This window comes from Felis catus, chromosome A1, assembly GCF_018350175.1.
Source record: "Felis catus isolate Fca126 chromosome A1, F.catus_Fca126_mat1.0, whole genome shotgun sequence".
Lineage (NCBI taxonomy): Eukaryota > Metazoa > Chordata > Mammalia > Carnivora > Felidae > Felis > Felis catus.
In genome coordinates this window covers 155707747-155727562 of record NC_058368.1, presented here as the reverse complement: position 1 = coordinate 155727562, position 19816 = coordinate 155707747, and the positions used below count along the sequence as shown (strand labels likewise).

Below are 19816 nucleotides of genomic sequence, written 5' to 3'. Positions count from 1 at the left end.
AGGGAGCACATGTTGTCTGGCAAAAGCAGTAGCTTCTGCATGGTCTTCAAGCATGCACAAGCCTTTAACACAGAGGCATGGGCTACTTCTGTAAGCTTTGAAGGTTCAAGGGAATCTGGGGACTTAAAAGATGTAGATGCCTCCACTCCTTGGCTCAGGGTTCCACTCCTTGTGAATTAGGGCTCTAACCCTGTATTGTACATCTGAGAATCCAGCTTTCTCCCGAGCTCTACTTCTATCATAAAAATACTGGGCCTAGTCCTTAGCGTCTTTTGCCTTCCTGCTGCAGAAGGTGAGAGTATCTCTACATGATGCTATGGAAATTCTCTGGCTTTCACTGTTAGTCTTGTGCTAATTAATCACTCTCAGCCTTTTATCTTGTTTTGTTTTGTTTACAAAGCATCTATTGCCCTTGGAAATAACCATCCAATCCTATAGTCCTTATAATGATATACTTTTCAATGCCAATGCATGTACCTGCTGGTGTATTCCTTTCTGCCAGTATATACTTCTAGTTCATTATTGCTGAAAGTTTTTAATGGTTGCACTGCTACTGCATGCCAGGGTTTGTCAGTATTCCACCTACTACAGGCATTGAAGTCTTGTTGCCAGCTAGCCGGTGGACAGGTAATTTATCTCCAAAATTTATACCTTAGAGTCACCTTTTTAAGACCAGACACTGGAACCAACTGTCATAGATCAGATTCCCTTAGAAGCAGATTGATGGAAAGATGAGCATAATGATCTAATGAGCCAGTGGGAGATTTACTGGGGATTATTCTCAGGATAAACAGCTTTAGAGAATTGAAGGAATCATAGCTAGTCTTCAAAGGGAGCAAAGATAGTTCTCCCAAACTGGGGCAAGGGAGCTAGGCCCTTATTCCCCAGCACTAACCAGCCATTCAAAGCAGTTGCCCTCTAAGAAGGAGGTATAATCTTGGATATGGTGGTTCCCTTCCCAGGAAATCAATAACAGGAGAAAGGTGCTTGGCTGCAAGAGCTGTCAGCCATCAACACTCAAAGCAGATGGGGGGATGAGGTCTTCAATTTCGTGGGGTCAGCATTTGGGGTACTGAGCCGTACCTTACAGTAAAACTACCACCATTACTGTATGTATTCATAAATAATGTGTTGTTCAACTGGAAATACTGAGCAGCAAGCACAGATGCAGTTATGCAAAGATAGGAAAATATTGTTAGTGTAAATGAAAGCCCTTAATAGAAGGTAAGCTGAACAGATACTTGGATTGTGCTCTGACCTCAGCTTCCCTCAACATTTACAATAGCTCTTTTACAGGAAAGTCAAGGAACAATGTTGTCTTGAAAAACATTACTTTCTATAGTTGGAGCATGTAGCAGAGAAAATCAGCATGAAAATGGCTAGAAGAAATGTGCTGCTCTGTATTTCCTATTTCTCAGCTTCCCATGATCTACCTCTAGCTTGTAGTTTAGTGAAAGCACAATACTTTTGTGAGGTATATTCAGTGCCCTCAGCTGAAACAACAACAGATCATAAACAGGAGACAAGAATCTCATCCACATATGGTTAGGAAAAGCCGAATACAAATAGCAATCTAGGTTTGGACCGTTGGGTCATTATGTCTTAGGATGATGATGAAGTGTTAATGGGGGCCATGGTGATGACAGTCCTTAGCATATCTGCCTCATAAGTCCCACCACTACCTCCTGATCCGGTTGCCCACTGCATCTGATGTACAGCTATCATTCTGGAATCTTGCTTTATCATTTTCTTTTGAAGACTCCCTTTGTCACTTTCTTGTATTATTTCTTCTATTTCCTATAGTTCATGTCTTCATCTTTCTTATTTTATTTCTTACTTTGAAGGAGCACATCTTCTAGTTGTTTCTTTAGAAGAGAGTAATGAGATACTATTTTTTTCATCTTTCTTATTTTATTTCTTACTTTGAAGGAGCACATCTTCTAGTTGTTTCTTTAGAAGAGAGTAATGAGATACTATTTTTTTCATCTTTGTGTGTTTGAAAAAGTTTTCATCTTACATTTATATTTGATGATATTTTGGCTGGGTATAGGATTATGAGTTGGATATTATTTTCCTTTTGAATTTTGGAGAAATTTTTTATCATGCTCTTGATTCTCCAATTACTATTGAAAAGTCCAATATTGTGCTGAATCCTAATCATTTAGTTTTCTTTCTTGAAACTTATAGAATCTTCTCTTCATTCCTGAGTTCTAAATTTCACACTGGTATGCCTCTATATAGATCTCATTCATCCTTTATGCAGGGTATTTTGTCAGCCTTTACAATCTATCAGCTAGTGTTCTGAAAATGTTCTTAAATATTTTGTTGTTGATTTCTTCCCTTACGTTTTGTCTTTTTCTTTCTAGAACTATTTTGGAATGATGAATCTCTTAGACTTATCATTGGACTTTCTGCTTTTCTATTTTTCATATCTTTTGCTTCTGGGAGATTCCCTTAACTTAATCATCTAACCCCTCTACTGAAATTTTTTTTCAGATGTTTTGCTTTTAATTTGAAAGAACTCTTTTTATTCTTTGAATATCTCTTTTTAATAGTACATTTCTTTTATGCATGTATTATCTTCTGTGATCTCTCTAAAGCTAATGGCAGTGTTTTTGAAATTTTCCTCTTTCATCAAAGTCTTTGTTTCTTCCAAATTGCTTTTTTCTATCCTGGTCTCTATATTTTGTATTAAAGCCTTTCTTCAGGTGTCTTATTACGTGTGGTTGTCTGTTAATGTTTATTAGTGGGAATTAAAAAGCTAATTGGAACCTCTAAGCGTATTAGTAGGGCTTATAATGTTTGAGCTTCACTGTAGGCAATAGGAGTAGTCTACTTGTTGGGAATTTTCCACCATGCCCACCCTTACCAATTTTTTTTTAGTGTTGGAATTTTATCCAGCTTTATTGAGATATAACAATTATGTAAGTTTAAGGTATGCAACATGTTGACTTTATATGTGTATACATTGCAAAATGATTACCACAGTAAGGTTAGCTATAAACACATTCACCAGCTCACTCAGTACTTTTTTTTTTTTTTTTTTTTTTTTGGTGGGGAGAAGTTTTAAAATCTACCCTTTTAGCAACTTTTAAACATACGATATAGTCTTATTAACTGTAGTCATCATACTGTTCATTATGTTCCCCAAACTTATTCATCTTATAACTGGGAGTTTGTACCCTCTGACCACCTTCACGCATTTCCCCACCCTGCAATGCCTGGCAACCATCAATTTATTCTCCTTTATATGAGTTTGGTTTTTTTTGTGTGTGTTTGTGTGTTTTTGTTGTTTTTTTTTTTTTTTTTTAAGATTGCACATATAAGTGACATCACACAGTATTTGTCTTTCTTTCTTCTATCTGCTTTCCTTCAGTTCCAAGGTACTTAGAAATGTATCTCTGTGCTTTGGAGAATTTTGCATCATAAATGGCGTTAGACAGTGAGCTTTTCTCATGGCCAACTTGGGATTTGACTTTCTTAGATCTGCTAAATCGGTTGCCATTCTTTCTGGTCTCCATCTTCCAAAGTCTTCCTTCATTTCTTCCTAGGCCTTGTGGATTTGTCTTTGTTTAAAAAACAAAAAACAAAAAAACCTTTTGCTATAGTTTTTATGGGGCTTGGGTTGTTAATGCTGTCAGATATGGATGTTTAATTTGCTGTTCTAAGCTGGAACTAGATCGTAAGTATTTAGAAAAAAGGTCAATAAACTTTCTTAAAAAAACTAGAGAGTAACTAATTTAAACTTTCAGGCCATATGGACTTTGTCACAACTCCTAAACTCCACTGTTGTAAGAGAAAGCAGCCATAGATAATGAACAAGTGGACATGGCTCTGTTCCAGTAAAACTTTATTTATAATAGGTTTGATCACCTCTGTTTAGGAAAAAGATTTACCTTTTTTTCTTGTTCTTTCTTCCTTTGGTCAGCTTTATTGAGATAAAATTTATATACTGTAAATTGTACCAACTTTAAGTGTACAGTTGGCTGTAGTTGATTAATGTATACCATTGTGTAACTATCACTACCATCATGATAGAAAATCATTTGCATCACCCCAAAAACCTTTCTCATGTGTCCTTTAGCAGTCTGTTTGACCCTGCCAACTGCTAATTTACATTTTAATACTACAGTTTTGGCTTTTCTAGAATTTCCTATCAATCAAATCATATAATATGTAGTCTTTTGTGTCTAGCTTCTTTCACTTAGCCTTTTTTCTTTGTTGTAGATGAATAAATGGCAGAAAATTAATAATAGATCTTAAGCTAGGTTCAATTTCTCTCTCATAAGGTGGCAGAAGCTATTCAAGGAAAAGAAGAACATGTTTAACTTTCAGAAAATAAGCTTTTTCACTTCACAAAGAGTCTTTTTTCATATGAACCTGGCCCACAGTACGTGTTACCTATATAAGCAACACTCTTGTCCCTTTTTCTTAAAAGCTCTTAACCATTTGGTTCATTGCTACAAAAAGCAGTAGCTTCGGTTATGCCTACATAGAGGGAAAGATATTAAATGTATTTCAATGATGCAGTATACAGGAATTGAGATTACATATGGTGGGGGAGGGGGTGGTCAGACTACCTAGGTTTGAACTCTAGCTCTGCCATATAGTAGCAATTATCTTGAGTAAGTTTCTTAATCATTCTTTGCCTGTGCATCTGATTATGCAGATAATAATAGTACGTACTTCATAGAATTGTTGTCTGGATTAAGTGAGTTACTATTTATAAAGAATTTATATCTGTGCCTGCCTCAATATGTACTTTAAAAGCATTATTATGATTGCACTATAGGTTGCACTAAGACAGGGAAGCCTAAATTTTATTAGAGTGAATAGAATCTTAATGTTTACTTTATTGGAAGAGCTTAGAGCATAGTTTTGGAATCTAGGAATCCTAACAGCCCTATCTGCCTTCCGTTCCAGGTTACCCATATTTTGTGGTAATTATGGCTCAATCACAAAGCATTTGGCACCATTTCCATAAATAATGGATCATAATTATTTGCTTATCTGGTTTTTTTTTGTTTTACTAACTTCTTGATAGTTAATTGTTGTTTAAACTTTATATTGAAACAGACTAAAAACAAAACAAAACAAAACAAAAAAACAATGTTCATGTCAGCCCAATATGATTTGAAAGGTTAGCTAGTATAGCCTAGCAGATGCCAGAACCAGACAGGTTAGCTTACAGTCTGGCAAGTTGTATCACATTGAGAAAATTAATTACTCTCTGGAAATTGGGATATTTAGAGCATCTATGTCATAATGTCATTGTCAGATTAAATGAGGGAGAGCATATAGCCAGTTCAAGTGGTTAATGTCTTAGTCAAGATATGGTGATACCTTGGGCTGGGATAGTAAGAGTGGAAATTAGAAGTTTACGGATTCTGGAAACATTTTGGAGGATAAATGAAATCGGATAAATTGAAGGACAGGGGAAGAGGAAAAGGTCAAGGGTCACTTCTAGATTTTTGGCTTGAACAACAGGGTGGGATGGAGGTACCACTTAGCAAGATGAGAAAGACTGAAAGAAAACGGATAATGGGATCAGAAAACCAATTCAGATTTTGCTTTTGGACATGCTAAGCTTGAGAGATGTGAAGTTCAAATATCTTTGATACACTTCTGAATACTGATCCTTTTGTCAGTTATGTTCATTCTGTTCATAGCCATTTATAATTTATTAATGCAGCCATATTGACAAGTAACATAGCCTTGAATCTGTCTTTAAGATGGATAGCTGTCAATAATATCTAGACACCTAAAAGGCAAGCAAAAGTTGATAGCTTCAAGATGTCTCTAGCTTATAGATTCTTTTGTCTATTTTCATTATATTTAAGATTGAATGGTATGAAATTGCCACTTTTTAAGGTCAAAAATGTCTAATGTTGGTAACTCCATATGGATCAACTTAATATTTAAAAACAAAATAAAAGTACTTTACTTTTGAAATTGTTTTTATTATATGTATGCTATACCATTAGTTTTTATGCATTTATATATACCCCTAGTCCTGTAATCACTGTTAAACACAAATACATACTTTTTTAAAGATCACACATTTAAAATATGCCAAAATGAAGATAAATTTTTAATCCAAACTATTTAAATGGATCAAAATTAAAATATATCTCATTTGAAATAAAATATATTTTATACATAACTGTTTTTACGTTTGTTCTGTACTAGTGCACAATTTATGCTATGTTCACATAAAAAGTTCTTAACAGAATCATCTAAAAGTTTAAAGCTAAAGCATGTAAGTTCCTTGTGTATGCCTTTCTAGGTTATGGTCATATGGTATTTGTGTTTCATTTCTTCTGGAAAGGTACTGAACCAGCCAATTCCTAAAAATATTAATTTTCTTTCATTTTGTACCTGTGGATGAGTTGGATGAAAGATGGTAATGTACATTTTTGCATCCTCAGAAATCCATTTGACTTATCGGCCTCCTTCTAGATTTCATTGAGATACATTTTACCTAATGAAAAGTCTTAGCTTTTTAAAATAAAGAACTTTGATTTGCAAATTTTGCCATAAAAAATGTATAGAAGGTGTAGATTTTATATTAGTGTTCTTTCTCCAGTTGATGTCTTCCATGTAAATAGCAAATCAGTGATAGAACTAAGGACCGCTGTTGGGGGTAGGAGCGTATGTATGTGAGACATATGTGACTCAACTGAAAGTGGTGACATAGGTATATGCTAGTTTAAAGTCAAAAATGCTATATTTTAATATATATAATTTTCTTAGTTGATACGCTTACCAGTATAAACACAGAAAGATTTACATGAAGTAAAATAATCGTGACATTTTGATTTTAAAATTGGACGTGTAAAAAACCTTCAATTCATAAACTTTCATTTTACTTTTCTTAAAATGAATTATAAGTTTAAGTATATACTGTAGGAGCATTCATTTTATAACTTTGTAGCAACAGGTTAGCTGAAGAAAAATCTGTCAAATTTGGCAATGGTTCAGAAAATATGTGAACCTGTCACTGTAAGCAGTCTCAAAGGGTGAAATGCTTTACAGGAGCTAATTAACCTTAGAAAATAATTACACAAATATGCAAATGTTGTTTAGATAATTCCATGTGTTATCAGCTCAGGTAGTCCATCATAAATGCAGACTTTGCAATGCCTAGGTAGTAGAATCTGGCATATGTGATAAGGCTTTGGTTACTGCATCACTTCTGTTTGGCATTTAACAATAAATGATGGCAAGGGTACATCAGGAAATTCAACCTGAGTACAGCCCAGTTCCACAGTATAAATATCCTGTGCATTCGGCCTCCAGCAGACTCTAATTAATAGATTTACTTCTTTTCATGTGGTTCGTATGTTTGCATATTCTAAAATTATAAGTTACTCAGTACCATATGAACTCTGATATGATGAAGAAACCTATAATGCAGATTTAGTATGTTTGCATTTATGTAATTGAAGCATATTAAGAAAGTCTTTTCCTTTTGAAATCTGTTTAGTTTCAAAATATATTATTGGTAATACACATTCTCCAGATTATGGTTTGTAAATATGTAATGTTTGTGGGCAAAATGTGGGCTGCAAGTTGGAAATGACACAAATTTACCTTAGAACGGAATCACCACTTGTATAAAATTGGGATTTTAGTAATGTAATATGTCAGAAATACATATTAAAAACCACTCGCCATTTATTATTTCCTGTGCTACCATTATTGTGCTTACCTGTTGTAGGAGGCAACAAATATTTGGCAGAATTTGTTATGTCTTAAAATGGTAGGAATCTGACTCTCTTGAAAAGTGAATAGTAAAAAGCTATAATTTTGTGAAAGCTTTGGGAACTAGTTACATATGAAAGCCAACTTTTTTATAGCTAAGATTTATCTCCTTTATCACCTGTTTTTTAAAATGATATTTTTTCTTCACATTTTTAATTTCCAGTTAGTTAACATATAATGTAATATTAGTTTCAGGTATAGAATTTAGTGACTCATCACTTACATGTAACACACGGTATTCATCTCAAGTACCCTCCTTAATACCTATCACCCATTTAACCCATCCCGTCCAGTAACCCTCACTTTGTTCTCCATGGTTAAGAGTATGTTTCCTGGTTTGCCTCTCCCCATGTTCATCTGTTTTATTTCTTAAATGCCACATACGGGTGAAATCATATGGTGTTTGTCTTTCTCTGACTTATTTTGCTTAGCATGATACTCTGTAGCTCCATCTCTGTCGCTGCAAATGGCAAGATTTCATTCTTTTTGAAGGTTGAGTAATATTCCACTGTATATATAAACCACTTCTTTATCCATTCATCAGTCAATGGACATTTGGACTCTTTCTGTAATTGGGCTATTGTTGATAATGCTACTATAAACATTGGAGTGGGTGTGTCCCTTGGAAACAGTATTTTTGTATCCTTTGGGTAAGTACCTAATAGTGCAATTGCTGGGTTGTAGGGTAGTTCTGTTTTTAACTTTTTGAGAAACCTCCATACTGTTGTCCAGAATGGCTGCACCAGTTTTCATTCCCACCAGCAGCGTAAGAGGGTTCCTCTTTGTCTGCATCCTTGCCAACATCTGTCTTTCCTGTGTTGTTAATCTTACAGATTCTGACAGATGTGAGGTGATATCTCATCATAGTTTTGATTTATATTTACCTGATGATGCGTGATGTTGAACATCTTTCATGTGTCTGTTAGCTATCTGGATGTCTTCATTGAAAAATGTCTATTCATGTCTTCTGCCCATTTTTTAACCAGATTATGTTTTTGGGGTGTTGGGTTTGATAAGTTCTTTATAGATTTTGGATACTAACCCCTTTATCTGATACGTCATTTGCAAGTATGTTCTTCCATTCGGTGGGTTGCCTTTTAGTTTTGTTGTTTCTTTCACTGTGCAGAAGCTTTTTATCTTGGTAAAGTCCTAATAGTTCATGTTTGCTTTTGTTTCCCTTGCCTCTGTAGACGTTGTCTAGTAAGAAGTTGCTACAGCCAATGTCAAAGAGGTTGCTGCCTGTGTTCCTCTCTAGGATTTTGATGATTTCCCGTCTCACATTTAGGTCTTTCATCCATTTTGATTTTATTTTTGTGTATGTTGTAAGAAGGTGGTCCAGTTTCATTCTTTTGCATGTTGCTATCCAATTTTCCCAACACCATTTGTTGATAAAATAATATTTTGAGTAAAACTGTTCTTAACTGTATGTCGCTAGTTCTTTGAAAAATGGAATTCACATAATATCATTAACTTGTTTTTGATGATGCAAGATTACTGTTGCTCCTATCTGTTATTGTGCTTTATCTACAGTACTGCTCCCATCTTGCTCAATTACAGTAGTTTCAGACTATTGCATTGTACATACTCTTGTAATTTTTTGCGGGTTTTTTTTTTTTCATTTCTTTAGTTACTCTCAAACTTCAGCTATCATTGCTTACTCTTAAACCTGTTTGACATAACTCTTCTGGTTTGCTGCTTGTGAATGTGTGGTGGTTTCAGACCAGATATTCGAATTTTTAGATATGAAGGTATAAAGACCCTGCTCAGATGGTGATTCCCCCTAATAAGCCAACAGTACTCATTCAGTAGAATTTCTAAATTTCTTTGCTATCCACTTGTTTTATCACAAAAATAATGTACTTTGTAAGAATTTTTGAAAGTTTAGAGAAATGTAAAGAATCTTAAAAAGAGAAAATACTCAAATTTCACCATCCATAGGCAGCTCAGCTGCTTTTCATATTTTTGATTTCTTCTAGTCTTTTTCAACCCTTTTTATATAGTGAAAATTATGCCCTGTATTAGGTAAACTGCACGTATTACTTTATAAACTCATTGAATAGCTACATAATATTTCCTTAGATAAACTATAATTTACTTAAATCTTTATTTTTGCATTGTTGGACATTTTAAGAATTATCCAGATTTTTGCTTTTATAAATGAGACTGTGATGAACATCTTTGAACATCAATCTTTGCCCCATTGAAGATTCCTGAAATGGAGTGTAAGTACTCCATTGTCTTGGTTTTGAAACAGTCTTCATAACATTTTGTCAACAATATTGTTAGTTATTTATTAAATACCTATAGCATGCCTTGTATTATAGTTTGTATCCAAAAGAGAATCAAATTGCTAATATTCTAGAAGGAAGGGAAAGTGACAATGACAGATTAAAGAAATAGCTGGATAGAGAAGAACCAATGAAATAATATAGGATTCAGTTTAAGCTACCATGGCTAATAGTAGAGGTGACAGGTAAAGTTGGACCAATAATAATATTTTGCTGTAGTTTTAAACATAGGCAGGATAATAATGCATGTAAAAAGATGTGTATTTTCCATATATTTCTTGTAAGATTTTGTGGGTCAAAGGTTAGCAAAATCCTTTCCCCTTCTACATGAGAATCTGATCTTCAGGTAACTTTCTAGCTCTATATCCTTTAAAGCCTGATAAGTTGGTATCTTAAGTTGGGTTTCCCAGAAACAGATTCTGAAGGTGCATGCAGGCATTTTGTTGGGGAGTTCTCTTGGAATCAGTACCTGTAGTGGAGTTTAAAAAATAGAATTTGGCTGAAGAAGTTGAATCACAGTACAATCACAACAAAGGCCTCATCTGACTCCACTGGTGATCTCTGGATCTAGTATGGCTTTTCAGAGATGTCTTGCCTTGAGGCAAGAGATAGAGCTTTTACAGATCCATGTCATTTTGACCAGTCATTGGGTGTAAGTTGCCTCAGAGAGGGGATTCTGGGAAGCATATCATAGTAGCATCCACTCTAAGTGGCTAGTTGCTAGGGCACATTGCCTACAGTAGAAAATGACCCCTGATTGGTAAACTGCTTCTGGATTAGAAGGAATTACAAATACTAAGCTTTGATCTTCCCTGAGGGTAGTAACTTCTGTAATTGGGCATGTCCCTTGCAGCCAGGGATCCTGAAGTGATGCCTATGGAGTTGTTGCAAGAGGTATTAGCTTCTGTGTGGTATAAGACTTTCAAGGCAGGGATAACTCTTGCATCTGCCTAAAGTGAGTCTGATTCCCTCATTTCTAAACTAGTATTCCATGGTCCCAAGACAGTAACTCCTGGAAGGCCATCTGATCTGCTACAGGAGCTTCTGCGAGACTCCCACTTAAGAGGAATGGCTGGTGCTACCCTGCTGGCAAACTGTGACTCCTACCCTGTATCATTTTTGCATCAATAGATGTCAAGTGTGGCCCAGAATACTCTTGTGTAATTGTTTAGTTGTGAGTATAGATGGCCCCCTTAACTGGGTGTTATAGACATTTTTTCACTTGGGTCTCACTTTTTAGAAGATTTGGTTTTAAAATCTAAAGCTGAAGAGTCATTTGATAACCTTAGAATCAGGCTAAAAACATTTAAGCACTTGGGGCACTTGGATACTTGAGGTTTCTTTTTCTTCCTGCTGACAGGCCACTATTAACAGATATTGTGTCCATAGAGATGGAGGGAAAGACTCAGCTATGATACTAATCTCTGAAAATCATAGTCTTATTTGTGAATGGTGGAAAGAACAGTTGGTTCTTAGCTCTCCTTTAATCATGGATGGGTCATTTGGGCCTGGTTGGCAGTTTCCCTCGTATCCTATGAGTCACAAAGTTTTGCTGATTCTTCCTTTGTAATGACTCATTCCATCCCTTCCTTTCCATTTATTCTGCTATCACCCTGAGTAGTATTATAGTCTTTATTACCTCATATGTGAATTACTGAACTGCTACCCTGGACATGTTCTATATCTTTTAAGTTTTGCCTAATATGAGCTGCTTCATGAGATCCCAGACTGAATTTCATGAGACTTTTGTCGAGGGTTTTCAGACCACAGCTCTTCCTTGACATACAGTGGAATTCCATCTCGATAAACCCTGTTGTAAGTTGAAAATGTCGTAAATCAAAAAGGCATTAAATGCACCAAACTACTTAACATTGTAGCTTAGCCTTGCCTACTTTAAACAAGCTCAGAACACTCACTTAGCCTATAGTTGGGCAAAATCATCTAACACAAAGTCTATTTTCTAATAAAATGTTGAATATCTCGTGTAATTTATTGAATACTGTACTGAAAGTGAAAAGTAGAAAGGTTGTATGTGGAATGGTTGTAAGTATATTGGTTGTTCACCCTCATGATCACGTGGCTGCCTGAGCTGTGGCTCATTACCACCACCTAGCTCCATATTGTACAGCATATCACTAGCCTAGGAAAAGGTCAAAATTCACAGTGCAGTTTTTACTGAAGGTGTATTGCTCTCACACCATCAAAAAGTCAAAAAAACATTAAGTCTAACTGCTGTAAGTTGATACCATTTGTATTAAAGTATAATCCAAATTTTCCTGGAGCATGAGTACAATGTCCCTAGAAATAATAGGAAGAAAGTCTTGAAAGACTGGGTTAGAGAAGATGTTGGCTAAGAGTTCCAGGTATTTTGGGAACCTGTGGATTACTTTTTCAGTAAATTTACTTTTTCAGACTGGAGAATGGTTGATCAGGGCCAGATTTCAGGACGACTTGATCTGGCAACACAGTAAAGGGAAAAACTAGATGAAATGAGAATAGTTGGGAATCTTGTAAGAGGATTCAAACTGAGGTGGGAATGGAAAGGATGGGACAGATAGGATCTCAACAGTGTAAAGGAAGAGTTGGTGACTGTGGGAAGAAAGCATGGAAGACCTCACCAAGGTCACATTGTATGGATTTATAATGGGCCTACTAGACTGGATGTCAAGACACTCTGCCAGGAATAGAGAAAGTAATGCTCCTCACACACTACTGCCTCTTTTATCTTTATGTGTTAACAGCCTTATGAAATTGCAGACACATTAAAGGCCAGAATCATGGCTTACTTCTTATCATCCTTACACCTCCATTTCCAGCACAAAGCCTAAGGAGACAGTTAATCTCCTATATGTTTTTATTCTCTCCATATAAAGGGTGTTTAGAGCCATCACAGCTATGTAAGATTGTTAGTTCTGCCAACAGTCAGCAGAACCTCTGTTATCTTTCTTCCTGTTTTATTTTTACATTTCTTTCATTGTAAAATATAGTTAGGGTGACCAGGTATTTGTGTTTTCTCTGGATAGTCCCAATTTAGACCTGTTCTCTCATTCAGGACCTAATGATACCTTTCTTCATTCTCAGAGATTTGTATAGTAAATTCTATGGTCACTCTATATACACGTACAGAAAAGTGCTAAGTTCGTATTACTCAGTTTAACTATAACTATAAAGAATACACCTGTGTAACTACCACTCCAGTCAAGAAATGAAATACTGCTAGCCACTAGAAGTCTATTTCCTGTTTACAACTCTGTCTCTTTTCCTTAGACCTAACCACTATGCTGATTTTTATGATAAACATTTTCTACTTTTTAAACTAATGAATGCTAAATTATTAAAGCCAAAAATGCCCTACATAGATTTATTTCCAATTATTATTCTTTTATTTATTTTATATACATTAAGTGTGGATAATTCAATATGCATATTACCAGTAAATATCTTTGAAACTATATTTGTATTTTAGTATATGACTGAAGATTGTAAGCAATCATTGTGAAGCTATGTGTTGTATTTTCATTATTTATTACACTAAGATTCGATGAACAAGACATAGCTATTGGCCTCAAGACTTTGATAATCTAATAAGCAATTACAATGCAAATTATTCAATGCAATAATAGCACCATGCACAAGATATCATTGTAAGACATTACCAAGCCTTGGGAGTGATAGGGAAGACTTTTGATAGAAGGTGATGTCTTGTTTGATTTTGAAAAACAAGTAGAAATTATGCAGGTGAAGTTGGTGGGTGAAATGAGGGCAGAGCTCAGGAGTTACTTTCCAAATGAAGGATATAGCCCAGAGAAAACAAAGTTTGCTACAATTAGGAAGTTGTTCCCCTGAAATTGGAACACAGACAATGTTCTATATGGTCTCTCACTGAGGGAAAAGGGGGTCTTTTGGTCACCTTATATTGCAGAGCAATTGTAAGAGATGCAGTTGAAGACAGAAGCAGATTATGAAAGGCCTTCAGTGTCGCACAGAGTTTGAATTTGATCCTGAGGGCAATGAATCAGTTTTAAAGTGTCCAATAAACAGGGCGTGAGTAACATGGCAACATTCTCATATTTGCATTTTTAAAAGGTTGTTCTTACTGCAGATTAGAGCATTTAAATAGGCAATAGTAAAAGTAGTAAAAATGGACTGGAGACCATTGCAGTCATCCACTTGTGAAATGATGGTGGTTTGAGCTAAGCCAGAGGAAATGAGAAAAGAGAGAAGTGGATGCATTTAGGATACAGTTGGAGAGAAAATCGATGGGATTTTAATGATTGAATATATATGTGGAGTTTGAGCCAGAGAGAGATAAAAGATGCTCAGATTTTGACTGGAGGTGGGGAGCAAAGACAGTGACATAGGTTTGTAGATGGAATGTCACATGCAGTGTTGAATTGGTTGAATTTGAAGTATCTGTGGGACATCCATAAGGAAAAGACCATCAAGCACTTGCATATATGGGTTTGGAACTTTGAAGAGAAATTTAGGTCACAGATAGACATCAAGGAACAATAGCTTCTAGGTGGCAAGGGAAATCATATTGTGGACCCTAATAAGATATTATAAAATTTCTAAGCTGGAAAATGTAAATAAATTGTTTTCATTGCCTAATATCAGGACAGTTTTAGGGAATTACTCTTTGTTGTTAAAGCTTCAAACAACTATTTGTACAAAACATTTTCATGATCTGCCTTAGTTTTTATCAGTTTGTATTTTGATCAGTGTTATTTAGCTCTTTGGTTTTTTTTTTTTTTCTTTTTTCACATTATCCAGGTTAAACTTTAATTGCAACATGTATCAACTATCAAAATAAATACAACAAAATGAAATTATTATAGAACTTTTGGAATTATAGCAATATGCATATACTAGGGTTTAGCAAGTTAGGAGAAATATACAAGTCTCTGGGTTTATATGTTTAGATTTCTCCCAGTTCTAGAAATAAAATATGTATGGAAAGCACTTTTATAAAAAAGACTATTTTTAAATAATTTAAATAGAGAATACTTGTTAGTAATTTTCTGCTTACAGAAATACTTAAAAGTTTATAAATTAAAAAAATTAGATTTATGTATAGCAGAAATATTTTCAGATATAAATGTAGAAATATAACTGAATTTTTTAGTTAACACCCTTCTATTGTAAGACCACTGTAACTTTCTGCTGTTCAACTCTAATGTATATCTTAATATCTCAGGTATATCCAGAATGTAATTTCCCCTCAAAATGTGGTTATTTTAAATATTTTCTTTCTGAAGATTATGGTAGCAATTAAGCTTAGCAGTAATTACTAATATTTTATCCTCTAATTTGAATTTTCAGTGGTAGTTCTTTTGAGTTGATATTATTCTCAATGAGCTATAACCATCTTATTTCTTGGGCTATGTAAGCAAGCATATAATTTAATTTTTTATTACTATGATAATAATTATATACAGTACATAATATATGACATTTGTTTTCTTTATAGGAAAATGGTTCTCCTGAAGAACATGCAGTCTATGTTTGGGACCATTTCATAGCCCAGTCTGCAGCTGAGAATGTGTTTTTTGTTGCTCACAGTTATGGAGGACTTGCTTTTGTTGAACTGGTGAGTGCACATTTAACTCTGTTTTTAATTCCCAAACTCTTCACAGTCTTATCCCCCCCACTCACTTCTAATTGATATCATTACTTTAAATTACTTTATAAAAGATGAAAACAAAGTATTTTGAGTAGTAATTTTATAATGTTTAAAAAGAGTATGCTTACTTATTTTATTGTGGCAGAGCATTTCAGTACTAACCAGAAGGCTTTTTGCCTATTCCTTATTCCCATGTTACTTCTTAATTTTTATCTTATAGACCATTTTCATACCTCTTATGATACTTATGTTTCATGTTTTATGTGTACACAATTGAAGCTTATTTTATGTGTAAACTGTTAAAAATATAAAGAGACCTATTGAATATTTGAGAATATTTTGTTTATCTTTAATCTCTACAACTTAGTACTTGATACTTGATAAGAATTCATAGAGTTAGTATTAAAACTATCAGAAAGATTCCATTAATCTACTAAGTGAAATTCATGGTTTGGCCATAAAAATCTTTACATTTCAAAGTAATCTCATTCTTGGAGTTAAGATTGTGTACATTATAGGAAAAATTATCAAGATTCAAAAATTTTGTATTATTTGCAATGTTATAAGTACCACACCATGTGCCAGTATGAATGGTTAAGGGGATATATTTAATACCAAAAAGGCTCTAGTGAAGAATTTGTGCCTCCATGTCCATAAACCTTAGGTTACAGAGAGGTACAAGTGCTCCTGTAATAAAATGATTAATTTGGTAACAGTGCATGTGATAATTTTAAATCCAAATAGTCTAACGTGGACATCCAAGGCAGGCACAGCATTGGTTGTCTAACTTTTATGTTCCTACACTTTGGTGTGTTTTTCTGTTTGTTGTGAAAATTAAATATACTTTTGTGGCCTTTTTATCCTCCTCAAACCTTATTGCTTACCCACCTGATTTAGATATAAAACTGGTGGTGACACCTGGGAATACTTTAGCCGACCTAAATTCTCAAATGCTTATGCTTTCTTAAGATCAATAAATAAGTTAAATCTTTTATTTATTAAATAGATTTCACTTTTTAGAAATTATTTTCAAGTACTTTTAATTCTGCTGTGTTTATTTTAGTATATAATGGATATTTTAGGTTAGTTTGTTAACATAAAACTATGATGATGTTGTTTTTCCAATAGTTGTCTCTAGACCCTACAGATAGAGATCTATATAGACACACACACACACGTATGCATATACCATATATATATATATATATATATATATATATATATATATATATATATACACACACACCCTAGGTTTTCTTTGTAAGCCATTAAATTACTTAAAACGTGAAATTTCATTGGCTTTTAGAGTAACTTAAAATATATCTGGAAGCCTGCAAGACTAACCAAATTCCAGATTAATGTAAAACATAAATTCCCATTTATTGCTTTAAGACAGTTTTAAAAAAACCCGTTTATACATCAAATTTGGAATTTAAGTGAATATTAGACAGTTCTCCAAATGAACTTAAGATGCCAGAGTAACAGATGACCAGTGTGTCCATCCTATTTTGCCTATCCTTCTTGTCACACACTGGTGGATATTTCTCCACTTTTGTTCCAGTTTAATATAAAGCACACAGATGTTTCAGAACAAGACTTGACTTCTGACCTTGAGGCTATTAGGGTCAGGGTCCTCAGGGCCTGTGAAATTATCACAAGCTGAGCTAAAGTTTTTCTCCATCACAGGAAGTAACCAGTAAGTAAGAAGTTAAAAAGGAGCTTTGTCAGAGAGACAAGATGGTCTCAGTGAGGGTCAGCTTCTGTAGTCTGCTATCTCTGCAGGAGGTGCATGCATGGGAGGAGGAATATAATATAACCACTGGCACATCACATATCTGTCAGGCAACACCAGGACTGAGAAGTCTATTTAATGTAATGTACCTTGTTTAGGTTTTAAAATATTAATGGTGATCATCTCAACTGCATAACATTTGCTACTTTTTGTGAAGTAACTTTGAAAGGGGGTTGTAATAGGGGCGTACACATGGTGGCAACTGAAGAAAAAGTGGTTTCTGACCTAATAATATAGATTCTTCTAAGCAAATAACAACAGCAAAAACCACTGATGAGTTTTACATAAATTTTTGACAAAGCTTGATTAATATATTTAAGGCCATTATGTTTCTACTTAACTTCAAAAGGATTTTTAAAAGACAGCGTTGTTAAACAAACAGAAAATATTGAAACATTTTTAAACCTTTGCTTTTTGCTGAAAGCTGAATAATATTCTTTCGTATTCTCCCTGGTATTCTTAGCAGGGAAATCATGGTGTTTAAAATGTTCACAAATATTTATTCTCTTGAGATTTTTCAACATTAGTAATATATCAAATTATTTTATATGGATTCAGAATTTTAATATTAACTTTACAAGACAGTGAATTGTGAAAATGTTAAATTTTGTTTTAGAATTCTGTCTTAGTAGTACCTTATACACATCGGACATTAAATCTTTAGGATTTCAGTAAAGTTTAACTTTTTTTTGAATTGTCATAAAATTTTACTCTTGTTAACAGGCTCTGTCTACACCATCCCTTCTTTCTCTTTCAACTTTTGTGTCTCTCTTCCCCCCCCCCCCACCCCTTGTTTTTAGAACAGTCCTAGTTTGTACCATTATGTTGGAATGCATGGAGTTTTTCTACCATTTTCATATCGCATATTTTAAAATGTATCTTGCCTTTAAATTAAGCTAAAATTGTGTATAATTGTTTAAAATTAAATGTGCTGCTAATAGATATCTGAAAATAAATGACTTTTATGTTTAGAGCACAAAATATTTGTAGAACTTTCATATTTTGCAAATTGTTGTTTTTGAAAACTGAGAACATTTATGATTATGTCACATCTTAAAGTTTTGAGTTTCTCCTGAAGCATACATTATAATTAAAAGATTTATTTTCAAAAGCAATGCTCATTTTCTAGTAATAAATTTTGGAACTTGATCAGATCTAACGTCATAAAAACAGCATACAGTTTACTAAAATAATGAGAAAAGTAATATTAAAAATACCTTTTTCACTGCATTTATAACCACCATATGGTAACAACTCAAACTTACTCTCTAAACTTTCTGTGATTCTTGCAAAAATAGATATTGATAAGACAGTTCTAGAAGCAATTCCAGCATTCACTCATTAAAGACAAAAGAGAAGAACTATTTATTTTATGAATTGGTGATGAATTTTTTAAAGTAATATATCTGCCCTATGTTATCTTTTCTGTGTATTTAAAATAGCACCAATATATAGAGTTCAAGTAATTAAACCATCATTTACAAAGTTTTAAATTGCTGTTTTTAGAAATTCTGTTTTATACATGATAGAATGAGTAGTCATAACTAGAATGCATTTACCAAATCCATTCAGAAAGGTATCTACTTTTGCCTTATATTAGTTGTTAAAAATTCAAGCTCATTTGTTGGAAACTGTCATGAAAAAACAACACAGTTTAAAGCTTTTTATCATCTCTTTCACTACCCACTTTGATGAAGTGATTCCATTGCTTACATTGTTGGTCATTTCAAAGTGCTTTGCTCTTGTGTTTCTTTCTAGCTGAGAGTTTGACAAAATCAAGCAACCTTAAAATTTTCTTTTATTTGGAAATAGGTTAGCTTTCCTTGTCAATGCCCAGTTTCCAGTCTCAGCTCACCTTACCTTCCATGTTTGCAGTGCTCAATAAATCAATTTGCATTCAGATTTCTTTCTTTAATCAAAGTGAGAGTGTTGATATTTTTTTATAAAACACATTAAATAATTTTAACCATTATATTTCATTAGTTTATTGAATCATCTTAGCTGATATAAAATTGTTATTTTTCTTATGACTTTTTTTCTTTCTCCATATTATTAGTGATATGTTCACAACTACCACTAAAAATATCACTTAAAATGTGTGAAAACTGCTCCTTTTGAAAGTGTATCTCTACCCACTTTTGATTTTGGTTTCTCCATGCTTGTCAGCACTTGATTGGCACCTCACTTGCATGTGAATTAAGGACTGAAGGGAACGCTATTTCCCTGCCATTGTTCCATGCTGGGCTCCCTAGCCTTCAGGCAGCCTAAGCTGACCTTCAGCAGCTGATAGAGGACTAGTTTTTGGACTTAGCTGTGTGAGGACACCCAAGCTCAGTCCACTCTGAGTCA

General features: G+C 34.1%; 1 protein-coding gene across 12 annotated transcripts in view; it reads left to right on the top strand.

The window, feature by feature from the left end:
- FAM172A (family with sequence similarity 172 member A) overlaps positions 1 to 19816 on the top strand; it is a 427753-nt gene that overhangs the window by 215280 nt on the left and 192657 nt on the right. For all 12 annotated transcript variants that reach the window (XM_023258464.2, XM_023258436.2, XM_023258451.2 and 9 more), the window contains one exon: positions 15523 to 15642. In XM_023258464.2, coding sequence (XP_023114232.1) covers positions 15523 to 15642 — 120 coding nt within the window. The remainder of the gene's footprint in view (positions 1 to 15522; positions 15643 to 19816) is intronic.